At 36.0% G+C, this 21,622-nt stretch overlaps 1 protein-coding gene across 2 annotated transcripts in view; it reads right to left on the reverse strand.

Moving 5' to 3' along the window:
- Positions 1-5,961: 5,961 nt before the first annotated feature.
- FAR1 (fatty acyl-CoA reductase 1) overlaps positions 5,962-21,622 on the reverse strand; it is a 75,537-nt gene continuing 59,876 nt past the window's right edge. For both annotated transcript variants that reach the window (XM_024757001.1, XM_024757000.1), the window contains 3 exons: positions 15,594-15,723; positions 11,225-11,352; positions 5,962-8,872 (listed from right to left, as the gene is read on the reverse strand). In XM_024757001.1, coding sequence (XP_024612769.1) covers positions 8,710-8,872; positions 11,225-11,352; positions 15,594-15,723 — 421 coding nt within the window. In that variant the 3' untranslated portion in view covers positions 5,962-8,709. The remainder of the gene's footprint in view (positions 8,873-11,224; positions 11,353-15,593; positions 15,724-21,622) is intronic.

Genomic DNA, 21,622 nt, shown 5'->3' on the forward strand with positions numbered 1-21,622 from the left:
TACTTGTGCTCCAGTTACCATGGAACAGTATGTTAGAAAAGTAGACATGGAGTATTCATTCTCAAGAACAATTAGAATATCTGTGAGAATCCCTTTCGACACTAATCTTTAACTGCTTAGTTATTTTTATTATTAACATGGCTGTGTCATGCGGCTTGTGGGATCCTACTTCCCTGACCAGGGATCGAATCCAGGCCACAGTAGTGAAAGCACTGAGTCTTAACCACTGGGCCACCAGGGAATTCCGCTTAGTTATTTTTTAAAACAGCAAATCCTTCATGTGTGCGGACCTTATAGGAATTAAGCCTCCTAGAAGGAATATTAGTCCAATTCCCTGCAAGAAGAATGTCAGTAATTCTGGAAGATTCACTGCAGCTGGAAAGGGAGTTTTCAAATGGGAAATGCAGAAGACAAGAGCAGAGAGAGAACTGTCAAGAACTATGTGACAAAAGGCAGAGTAGCAATGGGACCAGAGTGGGCAAACAAGCAGTAGTGACTCTCAAACAGATGAGGCTAGGTTTTAGTACATTACCTGGGCTTTGTGAAGAAGTCCCAGAGCTGGAGTTTTAAAATGCCTCAAAGTCAACGTTTTCCCCTTGCATTTTTTCTGTGTTAAGAAAAAAAAGGTTTCTTTTCAGACAAAAGGGATTCCTCCTAGGATGCCCAACCTAGGGGATGGTTCTGTGTGCCTTTTTGAGATTATGCTAATACGTGTGCCTAGTGCCAAGGAGGATCTCGGGATACTCCAGGATCCCAGTACTGACATTTCTTGAAGAATTTGTCCTTATGCTCTGTGATGACCTACAATTTTATGGTCTGTTAAGCAGAGTATTGATGTATATGGATACAATATGCTTGCAGGTAAAGTGCATCTGACAATTCGAGAAGTAGGAGGGTGCTCATAACATGGTATAAGTTTGAACAATACTGGAATTATACAATGAGGAAATTGAGGGTTGAAGTGATGTCAGAGCAGGGTGGGCATTTCATATAGCGTACTGAACATTACCTCTTGTGTCAAAGGGAAAAAATTCAAAAATTGGCCTAGGCCTGCAAGATCATTCTGGTATACTGGGGAAGAAGGCAGATGATATAGCCAGGTCAAAAATGTGCCATCAGGCCATTCTACCGTGCTGCCAGGTGTTACATGCACAGTCGACCCTCCCAGTTGCTTTCGCACCACTGAGCTAAGCAGATTCATAAAGCTTATCCAGAGATTTTCTAATCTAAAGCACACACCACTAGGAATCACCACACACCAGGAATCAAGTTGCCCTTCAATCTAGACAACTAGATTTCTTTGGATAAGTGTCTTCATAAAGAAAAACTCTAGAAGTAGTACAGACAGCAGAACTAGTACTTGATGGTCTACTAAGAATTCAGAAGATTGTATTTAGCATGACTTTACATTAGTGGATAGCAAAGAGCCAATCAATGCTTATGGAATAAAAGCCTTACTACAGTTTGTCAATTGTGGAGTTTCTAACTTGGAGCATTTGCATTGTCTTTTGTTAGCATCTCTAGGTGAGGAAAGAAAATGAAATTATTGGTGTCAACTTTTATATTCCTTTTGGCAAATTCTTTTTTTTTTTTGAAGATGTTGGGGGTAGGAGTTTATTAATTAATTTATTTTTGCTGTGTTGGGTCTTCGTTTCTGTGCGAGTGCGAGGGCTTTCTCTAGTTGTGGCAAGCGGGGGCCACTCTTCATCGCGGTGCGCGGGCCTTTCACTATCGCGGCCTCTCTTGTTGCGGAGCACAGGCTCCAGACGCGCAGGCTCAGTAGTTGTGGCTCACGGGTCCAGTTGCTCCGCGGCATGTGGGATCCTCCCATACCAGGGCTCGAACCTGTGTCACCTGCATTAGCAGGCAGATTCTCAACCACTGCGCCACCCAGGAAGCCCTTGGCAAATTCTTGATTGTAATTTTGTATTATATAGGAAAAGGAAGCTTAACAATTCTGGGGCTGATAGAAGGAAGGACAAACTTCATATTATCAATTAAGCTGAGACATTTATTGAGTAACTTCTATGTGCCAGGTTCCTTAAAGAAATAGGCCCTGCCCTATGGGAGAGCTCACAAGTGTATGAAGTAAACAAAGTAAACAGGTATTTTCAGTCTAATGGGGTTAGATCCTGTTTTCATATAGCTTAAGGCAAACTCCCTAATCATTTCAGATTTTCTCAAGTAAAACATTCTAAAATTAGCAATACTTTCAACTGCCTGCATGCTTTGGTAATTATGCGAGGCTCCCATGGCACAGGCTCTAGAACCCAGTTTTAAGGACAGAAACACCTTCTCAACCTATGAAGAGCTGAGCATTCTCTGTGACAGCTGACTCTCCATAAACTCACAATTAATTGATATATAAAATGAGCATTATAATGGGAATTACAATGGGAAAGTAAGCTAGTTGGAGGACTGTGGTAACTTGGCTGCACAGAAAGGACATACACTCATGCTTAGTACCAGATAAAGACCAAGTAAGAAACTAGTAAGCACAGAAATGAATATACTTACCAAGTTTACCAAAAACCTAACAAAGACCTGGACAATTTCAAAGGCTATCATAGCATAGTAAGTTGTTGTTCTCTAACCATGAGACAAAAATGCCATCTCAAGATCTGGAGTTAAAAACCCAGAATGAATGGACTTTTTTTTTTTTTTTTAAGGCTTTTCCTATTTTTCCAGATTCCACACACCCTCATTTGTTACCGTAAAATAAAAACTTTTGCTTTAGTTTACAAAAAACTCAGACTCATTGCAGAAAACGTAGAAAATATGAAAGTATAAGGGTCAAAAAGCTAGACCACCCATAATTATCACATAAGGCTAACTTCTTGAACATTTTGGCATTATTCCTGTGAGGCCAGACCATTTCCTATGTATTATGTGTCATGTTTTATATATTGATTTTTACTTTCAAGTGGGACTTTCCAGACCTTGTCCCAGGTCCTAGGAATGTACTCTACTTGGACCTTGCTGGTATCTCACGAAGACTGACTACTCAGACCAGCAGTTCTCCAACTTTAGGGTGCCACCTCAGAACAGGCTGCTGGGCCCCCCCCAGTCTCTGATTCAGTACGTCTGGCTGGGATCGGAAAGCTGCCTTTCTATAGAGCTCCCAGGTGATGCAGATGCTGCTGCTGCTGGTCTGGGATCATACTCTGAGAATCACAGAAAACTGAAAAACAGAGAGACCAGCTGTTTAAACACTGGTGTGGCTTGTATTCTCAAAAATACTTAGTGTCACTATTTAAGTAGAATTTTTTCTCTTAAGTTGATTTCATTCAGGAAATAAGTGTTATAGGTCAGTTCACTGAAGTCCAAAATCTATTCATATTTAATAGGAATTGGTGTGCTTTGGCTAGGAGGACCTTCTGAGTGTTTTTGACCACAGCCATTCCACATTCCATAGTGAATTCTGAGTACATAAAGGCCCTTGGTTGGCCCCCAATTGCCTCCCCAGCCTCATCTTCCCTTAGTCATCCTCCCCTTTGGCACCAAGATATTTCCTCATGGCTCCCCACACTTCCCTTTACACATGCCCTTCTCTATACCTGGAATGCTTCCCTTTCCCACCATTCTTCCAATGAGACTTAAAACCACAATTCAACTGTTGTATGTCTGTATGAGCTCCTCCCTGAAACACTAAGCAGTAAATCACTCCTTTGTGCTTTTAGTATTTTGTTCTTTATATGTTATATTAAAACTATGTTTACTTACCTATGTTAAGTCATACAACCCTAAAGGGTAGGTAGTGTGTCATACTCCGATCTGAACCACTGACAAGTTTAGAGTGTGTTGAGTGATACAGACAGATAAACAGATAATTGCAATATATAAAACACAGTGCCTAACCCAACAGCATATAAGAGAACCTCTCTAAATGGTCCAGAAGCACGTGCTCCTATAGTGAAAGACAGTATAGTGTGATGGACAAGTGTAGCAGGCTTTTGAGCTAGACTTACTTGAGTTCAAACCTTGGCTCTGCCACTAGCAGTGTAACATGGATAAATTACTAATGTTACACACCTTAGGGTAACAGAGGTGCCCTTCTCAAAGGGTTGCTGTAAGTCACGAATGGGTTAATACATGTAAAATGCTTAGGGTAGTGTCTGGCACATAGTGAGTGCTCAACAAGTGTTCACTAATGTTATTTCTACAGTGTAAAAGGTGCGAGCTGGTTTTCCTCTCAACAACCAGAAATCAACAACCCAGTTCGGGAAAATGACAAACCTGTGAAAGATGTAACATAAAGCAGAGAAGTAGGTATTATATGTCAAAAAATTAAGTACTGATGAAATAAATATATATTCTCCTGGGATTACTATTTTAAATAAAATCCATTCATCTGTATGTTTAGGTTCAGGTGTGTTTGTTAAAAAATAAAACAAAAAAAGCAGCTCTAATACTAGGGTAGAGTCATATGAGATTATCTTTGTAGTTCAAAGACCATCAAGTATTAGCATTTTTATGTTTCAACCTAACACTTTCTAGTTACACTTTGCTCTCAAAAACTGAAGATAAGCTTTCCAACAGATATATGTGAGAGAGAGAGAAAGAAAGAGAATTAGGTTTTCTGTATAACAGCAGAAAATAAAGGAATTCTGCCTCCAAAGCATCTTTGGAGGACACCTAATTCAACCCCATAAAAAAAAAAAAGTCAAATGTCTAGGAGAGAATCTCAAAGTAAATATTTTGAAGAGAATAATGAGGTATGCTTATATATTTTAATGAATTCAGAAAAATCTCCACTGCCTCTCTCCATCTTTTTTAAAAATTTCTTGGCTGCACCACGCAGCATGTGGGATCTTAGTTCCCTGACCAGGGACTGAACCTACACCCCCTGCATCCCTGCATTGGAAGTGCGGAGTCTTAACCACTGGACTGCCAGGGAAGTCCCTGACTCTCTTCATCTCGTATAAAAGTATAGGTATTGTATGTGATCTGTGACAAAGGAAGGGAGGGAGGGAGGGAAAGAGAGGGAGAAAGAAAAGAAAGAAAACGACAATTACAGCCTTATTTGCCCACCATAAAGATATTTAACTCATATTTATCACTTTACATTTTTCTATATAAATGTATTCTTACAGCCATCAACTTGCAAAGGAGCACGTCAAACTTAATGTTACTCAAATTTTCTTTAATAAAGAAAAATCAAAGGAATAATTCAACAAATATGCTCAAATGACAGAGATGATTTGTTTAGGAATCTTAAGGGTAGCAGAGATGTATGCTAAGAGAGTACCATCATAAAAAAAAAGGCATTCATTCATTCTATGACTTGAAAATGTCTCAAGATAAAAATACTAATTCAATAAGAAAATATTTCATATTTCTTTTATCACAGAGACTGTAAATTTAATTAACACATTTCTATATCAAGTTATGCAGTATACCTTCCTTTCTCTAGCTTCTCATGCAAAAGATTAGGGAGTTTTTCTCAAAATAGAGCAAGTCAGTGCTAATATTTTCAAGTCACAGCTTGGAGTCAGCCTAGAAGAGCTTGGCTAGGAAGGACATTTATATTCACCTGTACCCCAGCCTGATATCAGCTCTCTCCTTTTTTAGTTACCCTCTATTACTAATGAATGATTCCTTATACTTACTCAATAGACAAATTACAACAAATGTATTTATAAATTAATATAATATCATTCAATGTGGAGGAGAGGAGCTGGAGCCTAATGACACCCTGGCACTGTTTTTAGAAAAACCACTTCATTCCAGCTAATAAATAAAAATGATACTTTAACAAAAAGTATTCATCCTGCCTATATGCTTCCCCTAAAATGCTGTGTAAGAGATTTAGAATTCAATAAAATTAGGATATAAAAAGTAATGAGTATACCTTTAAAAAGGTAAGAAGTATAAATGAGAACTGTTTCCTGTAATCCTAACCACATTACCCCATGAGTAATTTTCAGGACAATTATTGTAAAAATACAATAAATACTATAATGGAAATATAGGGATTCATTTATTACTTTTTGGTTTACAAACAAAGGCACCCAATAATGCTTCTATTTATTTCTTATAAAAGACTATCGATTTACATTTAAAACAAAAAGCAAAAAACCCTGAAACAGTTCCTACAGACAAGCACAAAAAAGGGAGAGAAGATTTTTCCTCCCTGCTTCCAAGCTTTATTACACAGATTCAGAAAATATTTATTTTATACCATCCTTAAGTCAAAGAATGTATTGCCATGCTTCTCTGTGTTGAGTTTTTGAACATATTAATGTTGCCAAGTCAAGTTTAAATACAGTTATAATGACTTCACGACTGACAAATGCATGTGTTAGAATTATAAGAATCAAGGGTGAATAGGGAGAAAAAACCCAATGTTTAAAAATCAGCTTTATCAAATAAGTTAAATGAAATATTAGATTTATTTAACAGGCTACCCTGTTAAAATTTGAGTTTGTGTGTAAAACACAATCAGAAAGAACTAAAAACCATATCTAGCAAATGACATAAATACAAATGATTTCCAAAATCTTTGAGTTAAGCTTAAAGTCAAGCTGGTGAGGATTAACAACCTATATACTTTTTATACTAATTTTAGAACTTTAAGTTCCAGAATGACATATTAATTTATTCATTAGCTTTCTTTTGACAGAAGAATTCTAAACACACAAAATTAATGCAGTGGCCTCAGCACCCTCCCAGTTATCATTTCTTTAAGTTAGATTACAAGAACAATTACTAGAACTGACAGAGTTCAGAGACATACACCTTCCATGTGCTTCACACACCTGCCAAAGTTGTACCTGATTCTTTTGCAAGACACAAAGACAATTCATCTGGTTCTAAGTATATTCAGCAGATGTGTAAAAATCATACAAATGTTAGCATGTTTTCAACACATTATGGAAATGTATTTGGAGAGATGGAGTACTCAATTTATAGAGCATCTATAGTTAACTTTGTGGGCCACTTCAAATCAAAGGCATCATCATTTATTCCATCTTTAGACACTGCCATGGTCTCTCACACCTTACACAAGGTATGGTCCTAAACCAGAGACTTTAGTATCATTGCAAAGAATACATATGTATTTATATTTATATACATATTTCTTTTAAAATAATGTTTTAAAAGGTTTACTACAGAAAATCTGGCTTCAACATGGAAGCATTTTCCTTTTCAAGATTATACACCTGCATGGAAGAAGGTGGTTTCCTTTACATTTAGTTTTTTCACAATAACAAAATAAATTTCTTATACATTGCATTTAAATTGATGAAGAAAATTAAGATGTAAAGTTCTATGTAACTTTTTGTATTGTGAACTGACTTCATTAAACATATTCAAGATACATTGTTAATGATTTAAATATAGTACAACTTGATCAGCTAAATTAGAACATGTTATGCTGATATGTTAAAGCAAATGTGTTATAACAGTAAGGAGAGTTACCTACTATTAAGATTTAAAGGGAATTATAATGTATCATTAAAATATACATCGATTTTCTTGCTATTACTTGTTTCTATAATGAATTCCTTTCTAAAAGCTAAAACCACATGCAGAAAAAAATAAATGATATCTTTAAACTCATTCAACAGTTTGCTACTTTATGTGGTATGTAAATAAAGTTCTTTAATTTTATACACATTATTTTATGTATTATTTTGTTTTTCTGGAAGAAATTCAGCTCTCAAGGTCAAAAATTAGTATGTGTTTACACACATGAGAACATTTTCTTAATGCTATGACTACCTGCAAATACATTCTTCCATAGTAATGTACTTTTAGTTTTCATTGGAAAGACAGTATAAGCCTTTTAAAGTCCTATTAATAAAATTTATAAAGGGCAGAGAGCATAAGTATGGTGAATTCCTCCCTGCACCCACACCTGCTTGTCAAAGTCTCAAGTAATCATCCAGCTTCAAAATATGAACAAAATGTCACAGAACTGATTTTCATTTGGTCATAATGTGGTCAAGAAAAATGTATTCTATTCTTTTTGATACTAACTGTCTTACTGAATTTTCATTTTCCTTCTAAAAACACATAGCATATGTTGACATGATTCTCAAACTCATTTAGATCCAGTAGGGCCTCTATAATAATATATAGCCTTCTGATTATGAAAGCAACTGACTGCTTATAGAAAAATGATATGCATCAGACCTCTAATCAGAGAAAGAAAAATGAGAACGTGTCTCTCATGTCTGAGACCACTCAATACCTTACAGGATGAGGTGAAAATAGTTTGGTTGTAACTTTAACAAAACTAAAACCCACTTGAACTGATGAAAAGAATCAAACACTGAAGAATCAAATATCTACCACTTAGCTAGTATTCCTGTCCAAATAAATGCTTTCCACTGCACTAAATATTATAATTAGAAAATCACTGTATGTTAAGGCATATTTTAATTAATATGTTCCAGAATTGCACAGTTATACTGGTCAGTGTTCCTATTTCCCCACTCCTATCCTCACCCAACCCCTTTTCCCCAGGGATCAAAATGTTAAGTCATGGTTTTGGTGGCTATTATAGATTTGAGTTGGCATACCACAGTGTATTCACTAGGTTTTTATGAGCATATGTTACATAAAATGTTCCATAATTTACTCCACACTCTGAGTTAAGATGGTTTAATGTCTTGACAAAAGGTGAAATGACTTAAGTACATTTTACATTTTGTGCATTTAGACCACCATATGCATAGATGTTCTAATGCTAAATTCTTGTCTTCAGTATCTCATAGTGCTGGATGCTCGGAAGTAAGACAGAAACTTGTAGCACAGACTAACCACAAAGTACCAGATGTTTCTTGCCATTTGTGATCTTGCGATAAAAATGCGCCAAATCAGGATCACGAGGATAGTATTGAAACCGTAACGAATGTTCCTCAACCTGAAAAGCAAATCAAGAAATGTACTGGATACTATTTTCTAGAATAGAATATTGTTGGACAGCAGATAATTCATGCTCAGTTTTAATCTAATCAAAGTTCAAATCCATATTAAGCTGCAACTTATTTAAAAACTAACTAGAAGCAACTTCCCTGGTGGTACAGTGGTTAAGAATCCACCTGCCGATGCATGGGACATGGGTTCGAGCCCTGGTCCGGGAAGATCCCACATGCCACAGAGCAACTAAGCCCATGTGCCACAACTTCTGAGCCTGCGCTCTAGAGCCCGTGAGCCACAACTACTGAGCCTGTGTGCCACAACTACTGAAGCCCATGCGCCTACAGCCAGTGCTCCGCAGCAAGAGAAGCCACCGCAATGAGAAGCCTGCGCACCACAATGAAGAGTAGCCCCCGCTCTCCACAACTAGAGAAAGCCTGCTCACAGCAACTAAGAACCAACGCAGCCAAAAGTAAATAAATAAATCTATTAAAAAAACACAACAACTAACTAGAATTCCTTAAATTAGAAAGTTAGCAAACATCAAACAAACCTGACTGTGCACATTCTGGACAAGAGTCCATCAAACAATGCATTACCTCTATTAATAACGAATAATGCTAAGTTTTTTTATAACTACATTTGGGATGCAAATTTATTTATTTAACAAGTATTATTTAGCATCCTTCTGTATGCCCTATACTGTGCTAGTCAGCAAGTACATTAGTAGGTACAATAGACATATCTCTTGTACTTCAGAGCTTCCTATCTAATCTAAAAAGGTAGATTCATCATATACATCATCCTACAGACAAAATAAACATTTTTTGGACATCTTTAGCTGCTTACAAGTTGTCAGACAAGTGAATTTACTCCTTCAGTCACAGGATCAAAAGCCAACTGGACAAGTCCTCATTCATGAAAGAAACATGGCACTTGCTCTAAATAGGAAGACCCTCCTATTCTCAAAGAGCAACATGCACATTATCTTGCTCATGTTTCAAAACATTTTTGATGTTTTTTAATGGTGTTAGAAAGGAATATATATCCTTTAGATATGCAATACTGTTACATAAATTCCATTAACTTCAACAGGCAGTGAAAGATATAGGACTACAGTTGATCCTTGAACAACGTGGGGGTTAGGGCATCGACCCTCCAACAATCCAAGTATAACTTCACAGTCAGCCCTTCTTACCCGTGTTTCTGCATCAGTGAATTCAACCAACTTCACATTGTGTAGTAATACAGTATGTATTTGTAGAAAAAAATCTACATGTATCAATAAATGGACCCATGCAGTTCAAACCCATGTTGTTCAAGGGTTAACCAAACAACACACAAACAATGGGTGTAGACAAAAGAGCTTTGAATTAGGAGTCAAAGATCAGTATTCTAGTTTGCCCTGCCACTTAATACAATACGACCTTGTCAAACACAATTTTCTTAAGTCTCCATTTCCTCATCTATACAACTAGCTGCCCTAAAAATTCTCGAAGAGTTGAAAGCACAAGAAAAATAATGTGAGACTTTTGAAAACTGTTATAAAACTTGTATTAAAAAATTACTATGGGGGCTTCCCTGGTGGCGCAGTGGTTGAGAGTCCGCCTGCCGATGCAGGGGACACGGGTTCATGCCCCGGTCTGGGAAGATCCCACATGCCGCGGAGCGGCTGGGCCCGTAAGCCATGGCTGCTGAGCCTGCGCGTCCGGAGGCTGTGCTCCGCAATGGGAGAGGCCACAACAGTGAGAGGCCCGCGTACCACACACACACACAAAAAATTACTATGAATAAAAGAGATTACTATTAAAACTAACTGCATCTCTGAATAATGGATTAATAGTAATTTTTCCTTTTCTATTTTCTGAGGTTTTTTTTTTTAACAATTAGTATGTATTACTTTTATAAGAGACTAAGAGAATAATTACAACCATTTTATAAACAAGGAGAAAAGTTCTATAGTGAATAATGTATTATTATACCTCTTTTCCTCTTCTAAAGATGTATTTAAATAGGGTAAAAGAAACTTTACATTACCTCCAGTTTAAAATATATTTTTATTTTCTCCTAATATCTTTACTTCTTCCTTCACTAGCAATAAGGGAAGATAAGAGTGATATTTAAAACTAAATTCCACCTGACTTTATTACTAATGGACAGTATAAGCTGATGAAAATAGTAAGGTTCAACAATCATAGGCTAAATTAATACTACCATAGTTACAGCTCAAAGGCAACCACTTTTCTTAAATATTGATACAATATGTTATTAGCAGTATCTCAATTTATCAGCTTAGAAAAAATTATAATATTTCATAAGGAAGACAAGATGAAATCAAACCCATATAAAAACGTACTTGTTCAGATGTTTTCTAGCTGCAGGGAGGCCAGACATTTCTTCATTCAATACATATTTCTTAGTTCCCATACAGTAGTTCTCTATATATTCTGCCCAATGTAACTGTCGTACATCAATATTAAAAGTCTACATAAACAAAAAAATTATTGGTTACTTTCTTGGATAATTTTTTTCACAACCAGTCAAAAATTCACACTTTTTCTAAAGGCTAATTCCACATGACATGATTACAAAACATTTACTGTATTAATTTTTTAAATGTTACTGCTATTCACAAAAGTTATTTCATATCGTCCATTAAACAAAGAAACATTTGAGAAGATAATCTAAAAACTCATGTCAGCTTTTAAAGAGGAGTACACAAAGAAGAAAGAAGCCTGCACCATTAAAAATAAATAGATAAACTGACAAAATCCCACTGTCCAAAGAGACCTAAGTATTCCTTTTATACATGTAACAATATACCTGTTTCCAGTTTCCTTCTGTCTACACTATCTCTTCTTTTTGAACATCCTGCATACCACACAGATTAATTTTCCTAGAGAAATAGTACTGACATCAAGAGATAGAATATGCTATGAAAGCTGGCTTAGGAATTTAGATAAATTTAAGTAGGCCATTTGATGAAAAGGGTAGATAAATCTGAAAAAGAAAGCCTTACAAAAATGCTATTTCATGACAAAATAAGAGGGCTATACACTGCTCAGTGCTCCTCCACACACAATCAGGTAATTTTTTTGGTGTAATAAATTATTCACAATTTAATTTACCATTATTTCTGAAAATAGCAAGTTCTAGACCAAAAATAAAAAAGCTACCATAAATAAATCACTAAAGTACCAGTGCACTGAAATGGAGACTTGACAAGATATGAGATATTATGAGAAGGTCACACATATGTGCAACTGTATTCCCATAGGAAGAGTGAAAAAGAATAGAACAGAAGCAGTATCTGAAAAGACAATGGCTGGAAATTTTCCAAAAATGGTGAGAGACCAAGCCAAAGATTCAAAACACACATATACCACATATACACACATATATCTACACATATTAGAGTAAAACTGCTGAAAGTCAAAGAAAAAATTTTTTTAAAAACCAGAGAAGGCACTGTGGAGTACCTCCAAAGAAACATTAGTCTGACCAACTGACTTCTGAAAAGAAGCAGTAGAAGCCGAAAGACTATGAGAAGATGTCTTCCAAGTGCTCAAAGAAAGCTGCTAACATAGAATTCTATACCAGTATAAATATCTTTGAAAAATAAAAATAGTCCCAGAAGAATAAAAACGGATACAAACTGACATCAATAGAAGACACACACTAGAAGAAGTATACTAATGGGTACTCTTTAGGCAGAATGAAAATGATTCCAGATTGAAGTCTGGAATAATTAGAGGAGGCTGGACGATGGAGGAAGAAATAAGAGCAGTAAAAGGACAATTATGCCAGTAAATCTATATGAATACTAATTGACTAGACTACAATAGGAATGATTGTGAGGCACATAACATAAATACAGAATTAAAAAACATAACAACATAGCAGATAGGTGTTACCCTTTGCATTATCCAAGAAAAGGTAGAAGTATCAATATTATATTAGACCTTGCTAAATTAAGAAAGGATACTGTAGACACTGATGAAAGAAATTAAAGATGATACAAATAGATGGAGAGACATACCATGTTCTTGGATGGGAAGAATCAACATTGTGAAAATGACTCTACTACCCAAAGCAATCTACAGATTCAATGCAATCCCTATCAAACTACCACTGGCATTTTTCACAGAACTAGAACAAAAAATTTCACAATTTGTATGGAAACACAAAAGACCCCGAATAGCCAAAGCAATCTTGAGAACGAAAAAAGGAGCTGGAGGAATCAGGCTCCCTGACTTCAGACTATACTACAAAGCAACAGTAATCAAGACAGTATGGTACTGGCACAAAAACAGAAAGATAGATCAGTGGAACAGGATAGAAAGCCCAGAGATAAACCCACGCACATATGGACACCTTATCTTTGATAAAGGAGGCAGGAATGTACAGTGGAGAAAGGACAGCCTCTTCAATAAATGGTGCTGGGAAAACTGGACAGGTACATGTAAAAGTATGAGATTAGATCACTCCCTAACACCATACACAAAAATAAGCTCAAAATGGATTAAAGACCTAAATGTAAGGCCAGAAACTATCAAACTCTTAGAGGAAAACATAGGAAGAACACTCTATGACATAAATCACAGCAAGATCCTTTCTGACCCATCTCCTAGAGTAATGGAAATAAAAACAAAACTAAACAAATGGGACCTAATGAAACTTCAAAGCTTTTGCACAGCAAAGGAAACCATAACCAAGACCAAAAGACAACCCTCAGAATGGGAGAAAACATTTGCAAATGAAGCAACTGACAAAGGATTAATCTCCAAAATTTACAAGCAGCTCATGCAGCTCAATAACAAAAAAACAAACAACCCCATCCAAAAATGGGCAGAAGACCTAAATAGACATTTCTCCAAAGAAGATATACAGAATGCCAACAAACACATGAAAGAATGCTCAACATCATTAATCATTAGAGAAATGCAAATCAAAACTACAATGAGATATCATCTCACACCAGTCAGAATGGCCATCATCAAAAAATCTAGAAACAATAAATGCTGGAGAGGGTGTGGAGAAAAGGGGACACTCTTGCACTGCTGGTGGGAATGTGAATTGGTTCAGCCACTATGGAGAACAGTATGGAGGTTCCTTAAAAAACTACAAATAGAATTACCATATGACCCAGCAATCCCACTACTGGGCATATACCCTGAGAAAACCAAAATTCAAAAAGAGTCATGTACCAAAATGTTCATTGCAGCTCTATTTACAATAGCCCGGAGATGGAAACAACCTAAGCGCCCATCATCGGATGAATGGATAAAGAAGATGTGGCACATATACACAATGGAATATTACTCAGCCTTAAAAAGAAATGAAATTGAGCTATTTGTAATGAGATGGATAGACCTAGAGTCTGTCATACAGAGTGAAGTAAGTCAGAAAGAAAAAGACAAATACCGTATGCTAACACATATATATGGAATTTAAGGGAAAAAAATGTCATGAAGAACCTAGGGGTAAGACAGGAATAAAGACGCAGACCTACTGGAGAACGGACTTGAGGATATGGGGAGGGGGAAGGGTGAGTTTTGACAGGGCGAGAGAGAGTCATGGACATATACACACTAACAAACGTAGTAAGGTAGATAGCTGGGGGGAAGCAGCCGCAAGGCACAGGGATATTAGCTCGGTGCTTTGTGACAGCCTGGAAGGGTGGGATGGGGAGAGTGGGAGGGAGGGAGACGCAAGAGGGAAGACATATGGGAACATATGTATATGTATAGCTGATTCACTTTGTTATAAAGCAGAAACTAACACACCATTGTAAAGCAATTATACCCCAATAAAGATGTTTAAAAAAAAAAAAAAAAGAAAGGATACTGTAAAGCAGCCACAAATTAGACTGGCTTTTCAACACCAAGAAAATAAGACAAATATAAAAAGAAAGTTGTCTTTAATGTGCTGAAATCATGTAACATAATCACAAACTGAGAATTCACTACCAACATACCTACTACTCAAACATATTCTTGTATTCTGGATATATTTCAAGCAGAAAAAAAAATGACCCTAAAGAGAAGATCTTATAGCAAAGACTCTAGTAAATATATAGTTAAATCTCAGTAAAACTGAACAAAATAATCATTTCTAATTATGAGGTTTAAGTAGAGAACTAAAGTAACATATAACCATATAAGTTAATGAGGATGGTAATCAGAGCTAAAACATTTTATGGTCCTAAATATTATTAAGGAAGAGACTACAGAAATTGTTCAATTTAGACTTTCTTAAGTATGCATGTTCAAATATCTAAGGTAACCTTAAAAAGAAAATACAGAGTTTAGTTTCAAACTAACAGAGAGCAAAATGTGGAATGGCAAAAAGTAAAAGAGTATAGAAAAGCAGTTTCTGAGAGAAGGTTTTCCTTAAAACTTAAAGAAAACAGAGTGTTTGGGGGGAAAATGCATAAAGAAGTCAAAATTCTCTTTGAATCTGACATTAAAGAGAAAAAGAGAATCAACATGTCAATCATGCTTTGAAAATACCTCTGCTACTCTCATACTTACATTATAAATTCTAGGATAAAGCAACTTTATCACCACCAATTATGACTGAAGCTTTAATGGGAGACTATAAATAGATCAAATTTCTTATTGTATAATGGTTGGGGAAAATACTCAATTATTTCTCGAGTTGCTAATTAGCATACTCTAATTAGTATGCTACTTGTTTTCTAATATAAAACAGAAAATACTTGCCTTTTTATCTTCCGGGTTTAGTTGATTCATTAACATATTGACATTGTCAGTATTCCAAACCCAAGAATTACTTGTGAAATATTCAAGAAACACCATAGCTTTGTGAAGACGAGTTATTGTCTTCATCATCCTGTATTATAAGAAAAATTGAGATTCATAATTTGCATAGATAGGGAAAAATCTCATCACCACCCAGGGTACCAGTTTCTATTTTGAGACATTAACAATAAAATTGTAACACGTAATTCAATAAGTGTACCAAACCACCAGGAAATAAGAATATTTCTGCATCTTAGAAGAACATTCTATAAATCCAAAATGAATTTAATACAGCAGCAGTAAGTTTAAGCAGCAGTAATTGAATTTAAGCAGCAGTAAATGCCTAAAGAGAGTTCTGCTGATATATGAAATTAATTTTCAAAGGAAATGCAATACTTCATGCTCAAATTTTCTACATACAATACTAAGCAAATAAATGGATTCAATTAGTATTCCTTTCCTTTTTGTTCCTTAAGCCACATTTTAGTTCAGCTGCATTTTACTAAGATTATCTGTGAATTCATAACATACTGTTCCATTATAATCTCAACTCTTCAGCATCATGGAAGCAAAGTATACAGAAATATTCATTTGCCATTTAGTCAACTCTCTATATATATTTTAAATAACTTTCTCTTGAACACTAACGGGTTCCGTGATTGTCTGGACGTGCCATGAAATCAATGACTCATGTTGACAGCTTTCTGAAAAAAATATTCAAGATATTCAAGATATTCACTCACCTTCCATGTCCCCAATATCCATCCTTATGGAAACAAGGGAGTTCGATACTTTTTTTGTTTCTTTTTAGAAGGGTGAAGGGCTTTAATCTTTAAATTTGTCATTTTATATATCATGGCTCACCATAAGTCATTGATATCATAACACTAACCAGAAAAGCAACATCTATACAATAATAATTACCTATGATAAGTAGAGAAACGGAAGAAAGAACTTTTTGAAACAAAACACACACCAAAAATTCCTAACCTCTGGTAAACAGAAAAATTACGTGTGAAGTAATACTTAAAAAGAATTCTATTTATAGTCCCACAATAAGGAATAGCATTATATGCAGTTTAGAAGTCCCCAAATTTTGGGCTTCAGAAACGGGGGAAATAGGAGAAAATTAGAACATTAGAAATGGGGGGGGAAATCAAAACAGTAACATTAGCTAAGAAATTCTGATGACACATACATTTAGAAAGAAACCCTAAATCCAGAATACTGAAAGAAAATGAGGCAACATGGACTATGTAAAGAAAAACTGTACTTCATGCAAGGAAGCAATTCCAAAATAAAACCTCCATTAAACACAAAAAGAATTATTGAGCATCAAAGGCTAAATGTGGACAGGAATAGTTCAAATAGAAAGTACTTGAAGGGAAAAAAAAACAATTCATGCTGCTTTTAGAAAAGAGATTAGGCAATTTTTTTCTAAAAAACAACAAAAAGATTTAACAGATTTGTAATTAACACCCACTATCACAGCCAGTATAGTACACTTGAATCACACATATACACATATTTAGTTAATGTGATTTTCCAACATACATCTTACTAAAAAGTTTTTCTTCCTAACTCCTTTTTCACTGACAATTCTCACCTAGTCTTATTTTCAGATTCATTCAAGTGACAGAACTACCCTAAAACCAATCACTGATTCAGCCATAATGACAATAAAAAATTGGAGGGGGAGAAGGAATCTGAAAGGTCATATATGTGTGAAGTTCACAGAATACTTATCAAGCAATAAAACTCTGGATTGAATACTATGGGGGATAAAAAGAAACTTAAAACTTTGCACCATCAATCTCTGGTTAAACATGCTGTAAGAGCAGATGCCTGGGACTACACTGCCATGTATGTTCTGAGTATTTATTCTTTATTACAGCAACCTGTAAAAAATAATCACAATCTTTTAGAGGCAGGCAAGATCTTAACGGTCATCTAGTCCAGGGTTTCTCAACCTCAGCACTATAGACATTTTAGGGCAGATAATTATTTGTGGTAGGGGGCTGTCCTGTGCACTGTAAGATGCTCGGCAGCATCCCTGGTCTCTACCCACTAGATGCTAGTAGCACCCATCCCCCAGTTGTGATAACTAAAAACATCTCCAAAAATTGTCCAATGTCCCTTGAGGGAGGCAAAATTGTCCTCCACTGAGAATCACAAAGATAAAAAAATATCATATTCAGAGAAGTTAAGCTGGAGAAAGTTAAGCTAAATAATCAAAAAAAGAACAAGACAATGGAAACATTTTTTTAAAATACCATTTTAAGAGTGATGAAATATCTACTACATTTCAAGAGCTAGAGTAAATAATTTATACTGCTTCTACATGTGATAATATCATGCATCTTAGTCCCCAGTGACTATTAACCAGGAATCCATATGATGTGTATACTTTTTAAATTATGTCAAGATATACAGTAAGTCAGATTTTTATCTAGCTGGTACTCAGAATAATGTAAATGAGTAAACTGGACATCACGAATGACATGACTGACATTAGTTTAATGCAGAAGTAGGCATTATATTAAGGCCCCAATATAAGGTATAGAGGCAAGTACCTTGCTCAGTAAATATCTGAACAAATTAAATAATATAAATTACATATTTACAAATATAAATTTAATTTAAATTTATATAAATTTAAATTAAATTTAATTTAAATATAATTTATATTTGTAAATATGTAATTTATATTACATATAAATTAATATAAATTTGCTATATTTATATTTAACATTTATAATATTGCCTAAATAAAAAACCTTTATGTCTCTTGTTGCTTTCACAGTATAGGCTCCCAAAGCATTCCTGCTTTGATACTTAGGAAGCCTTGTACAGGACAAACCTCATGTAAGAAGATTCTTTATTTGATGTTTCCTATTTGTAGCAAATTTTAATTTCCAAAGGTGGCTGCAAATATTATCTCCCATCTTACATGTTCACCTATAATATCACCTTAATTATCACCCTATTAAGAGGTGAAGGTAACTTATACAAAAAGAATGAGGTGGAAGTGACACTGTGTGACTTCCGTGGGGAGGTAAGAAAAAGTGATGTAGCTTTCTGCCTTGCTCACTGGAATACTCACCCTTGAAGCCTTCAGAGGTCATGTATGCTGTCCAACTCCCCCTGAGGCTGCCAGGCTGTGAGGAGGCCCAAATTAGTCCACGTGTAGAGACCACATTGAGAGGCTCTGAGACTATATGAAGAGAGAAAGATGCCTGGCCACCCAGCTGCTCTGTACCCTTCCTCTCCTTTACCATTCCTACAGTGTACCTGCTCCAGCCCCTATGACTGCAACCACTTGAAAGATCCTGAGAAAAAAACACCCCATCAAAGGCTTCTAGAATTTCTGACCCACAGAAATCATGAGCAATAAATGAAATGATTACTGTTTTAAGATACTAAGTTTGATGCCAATTAGATCTCAATTTTTTAAAAAAAGAAAGATAATAAATTTGAAAGATTTGCTATGCAGCACAAATAATGGGAACAGATATCAGTACTGGGAGTGAGGGACTGCTATAATAAAAATCTAAACATGCAGTACTGACTTTAGGATTAGGGGGCAGACAGAAACTGGAAGGCCCTGGAAACCACTGCTAAATCCTGGAAGGACCAAGAGTGTTAGTGGAAAAAATAAAAGGGCTCTAAGGAAACTGTTGGTGAGAGTTTCAAGGTAAGTGAGGAAAATAATGTTGGAAGTTAAAAGAACAAAATTGTCACCTGTGGTCACATGGAAAATGTATCTAATAAACTCGATGATCTAGCTAAGATTTCCTCAAAGATGATCTTAAAAAATGAACTATCTGTTTGGGTGCAATGTGGAAGGAATGTAAATTTCCAGCCAGGAATTCTTTAAGAAACATCTTCTGGGGATAGATCAAATCCAGAATGTAAATATAAGATTCTTCGTTAGGACCGCAGAAAGATTTAAGGTAGTATACTTCATAGAACCTTTCAGACAAACAAAAGTTTCACTCTAGATGTTAAAGACATCTTTATGTCTTTACATAAGCTCTATTGTTTAAGAGGCAGGATGTAAGAGTCTAAGAATCTAAGATTCAAGGGTGTTATCCCACAGCAACCTCATAAGGAACCCAAGATAGAGAAGGTTATGTCTCAAAAAGATATGTGGGCTTTGGTATAATGGAGTGGATTGTTTTAAAATAGATACATGGGAAACCCACACAGTTTTAAAAGGAATCCTATGAGTTTACACTTAAAAGGACAGAGACAGTACCAAATGAAAAGAGGCCTCTGGATCAAGGGCCAGCAAACCAGAGCTTAGGGGCCAAATCCACCTGTTTTTGTAAATAAAGTCTGATTGGATCACAGTCATGCTTATTCATTTACACATTGCCTAAGGCTGCAGAATTGAGTAGTTACAAGATGGAAGCTACATTTAACAGCAGAGTTAAGTAGTTACAACAGAATCCATGGCTCACAAAGGCTAAAATATTTACTATATGGCCCTTTACAGAAAGTTTGCCAATCCCTGCCCTGAAGATTCCCAACTTTTTACAGGCAGGAAGTAGGGTACAAAGGCTACTCAGTTGCAAACACAGGCCATTTTTTTATGGGAAAAGAAGGATGACTCAGAGGGGAGAGCCAAAAGCCTCAGAAAACAACCAGGCAGTGGGAATGAGCCCTAACTAAGAAACCATCAAACGGGACCCTGCTGGAATGCAGAACTGTTATGGACCAGCGATTGCTGCGTGCCTCTCTTTTTCTCTCTTTCGAACAAGACTGTCTCAAGTATTTCCTATGCTTGTCTCACTATTATATGTTGGGTGGACGGGCAGCAGGTAACCTGTCACTTTAGTTCACAGGTTTTCAGATTAACACTTGAGGAACTATACCTGAAAAAACACTCCTAAAGAGCTTCATCCACAATTTACCAGATTTCGCTGACCACACTGGCTTCAAGCTGATGTCAGAGAGGTTTTGGGGGGAAAAGGCAAGAGTATTTTCCATGTAGGAGGAATATGAATTGTTTGCACCAGAGGCCTGACTATAGCAGACTGCACTTTCCAAAAATGGCTGCAACAATACCTTTCATCTCACCCGTTCATTTACAAGATGATCTTGACTATTCTCTATATCCCTTCTTCTTCAATCTTGGAGGATCTGTGACTCGCCTGTGACTAAAAGAGTGAGGTGGAAGTAGTGCTGCATGATTTCCTTAGGTAGGTCAGAAAATGCACGTAACTTCCACCTTGCCTGCTGAAGCACTTTTCCTTGAAGCCTTCAGTTGCCATGTAAGTAGTCCAATTCCCCTAAGGCTACCACTGGTCCTTGCAAAGAGACTCTATGAAGAGATCCTGACACAATATGAAGAGACAGTGATACCAGCTGTTCCACTGCACGCCCCCCTTTCAGCTCCATCTGACCACAATCACATGAAAGACCTCTAAGACAAAGTTGCCCAGTGGATTCCTTCCTGAATTCCAGATCCTGAAAGAAATAAAATGACTACTGCTGTTTTAAGCCACTAAGTTTGAGATGATTTGTTATGTAGCAACATCTACTATAAATTATTTAATAAACTTTGGCTCTTCATTTTTTAAGTTTACTAAGTCCCATTTTCTGTGTAAAGCACTGTGATATATTTAACTTATTTTACTTTTTTGACCTAGTTTTGATTGTTCTGCTCTAATTTGCAACAACTTTATTAATATCAAGACAGCATCACTGCCATCACTCATAAATTTACATCTGCTTTTTAGCCACGAAAGAATGTTGCCAATGACAAATACTGTACTTTGCAGATCATTCTAGGAAAACTTGAAGATAGTTTTAATGTATTTTGGATCTTCTTTCCACTGAGTATTTCTTTACCTATTCTAAAGTTGTTCAATTCAACACCTCTCTTGTATTTCAATATTTAACATACAGGGTTAGAAACATAATGGACAACTGAATCCACAGAAAATTCCCTACATGTAACTCAGATCCTGATACACTATAACTGG

This window comes from Neophocaena asiaeorientalis, unplaced genomic scaffold, assembly GCF_003031525.2.
Source record: "Neophocaena asiaeorientalis asiaeorientalis breed wild unplaced genomic scaffold, Neophocaena_asiaeorientalis_V1.1 scaffold504, whole genome shotgun sequence".
In the NCBI taxonomy this organism is placed as follows: domain Eukaryota; kingdom Metazoa; phylum Chordata; class Mammalia; order Artiodactyla; family Phocoenidae; genus Neophocaena; species Neophocaena asiaeorientalis.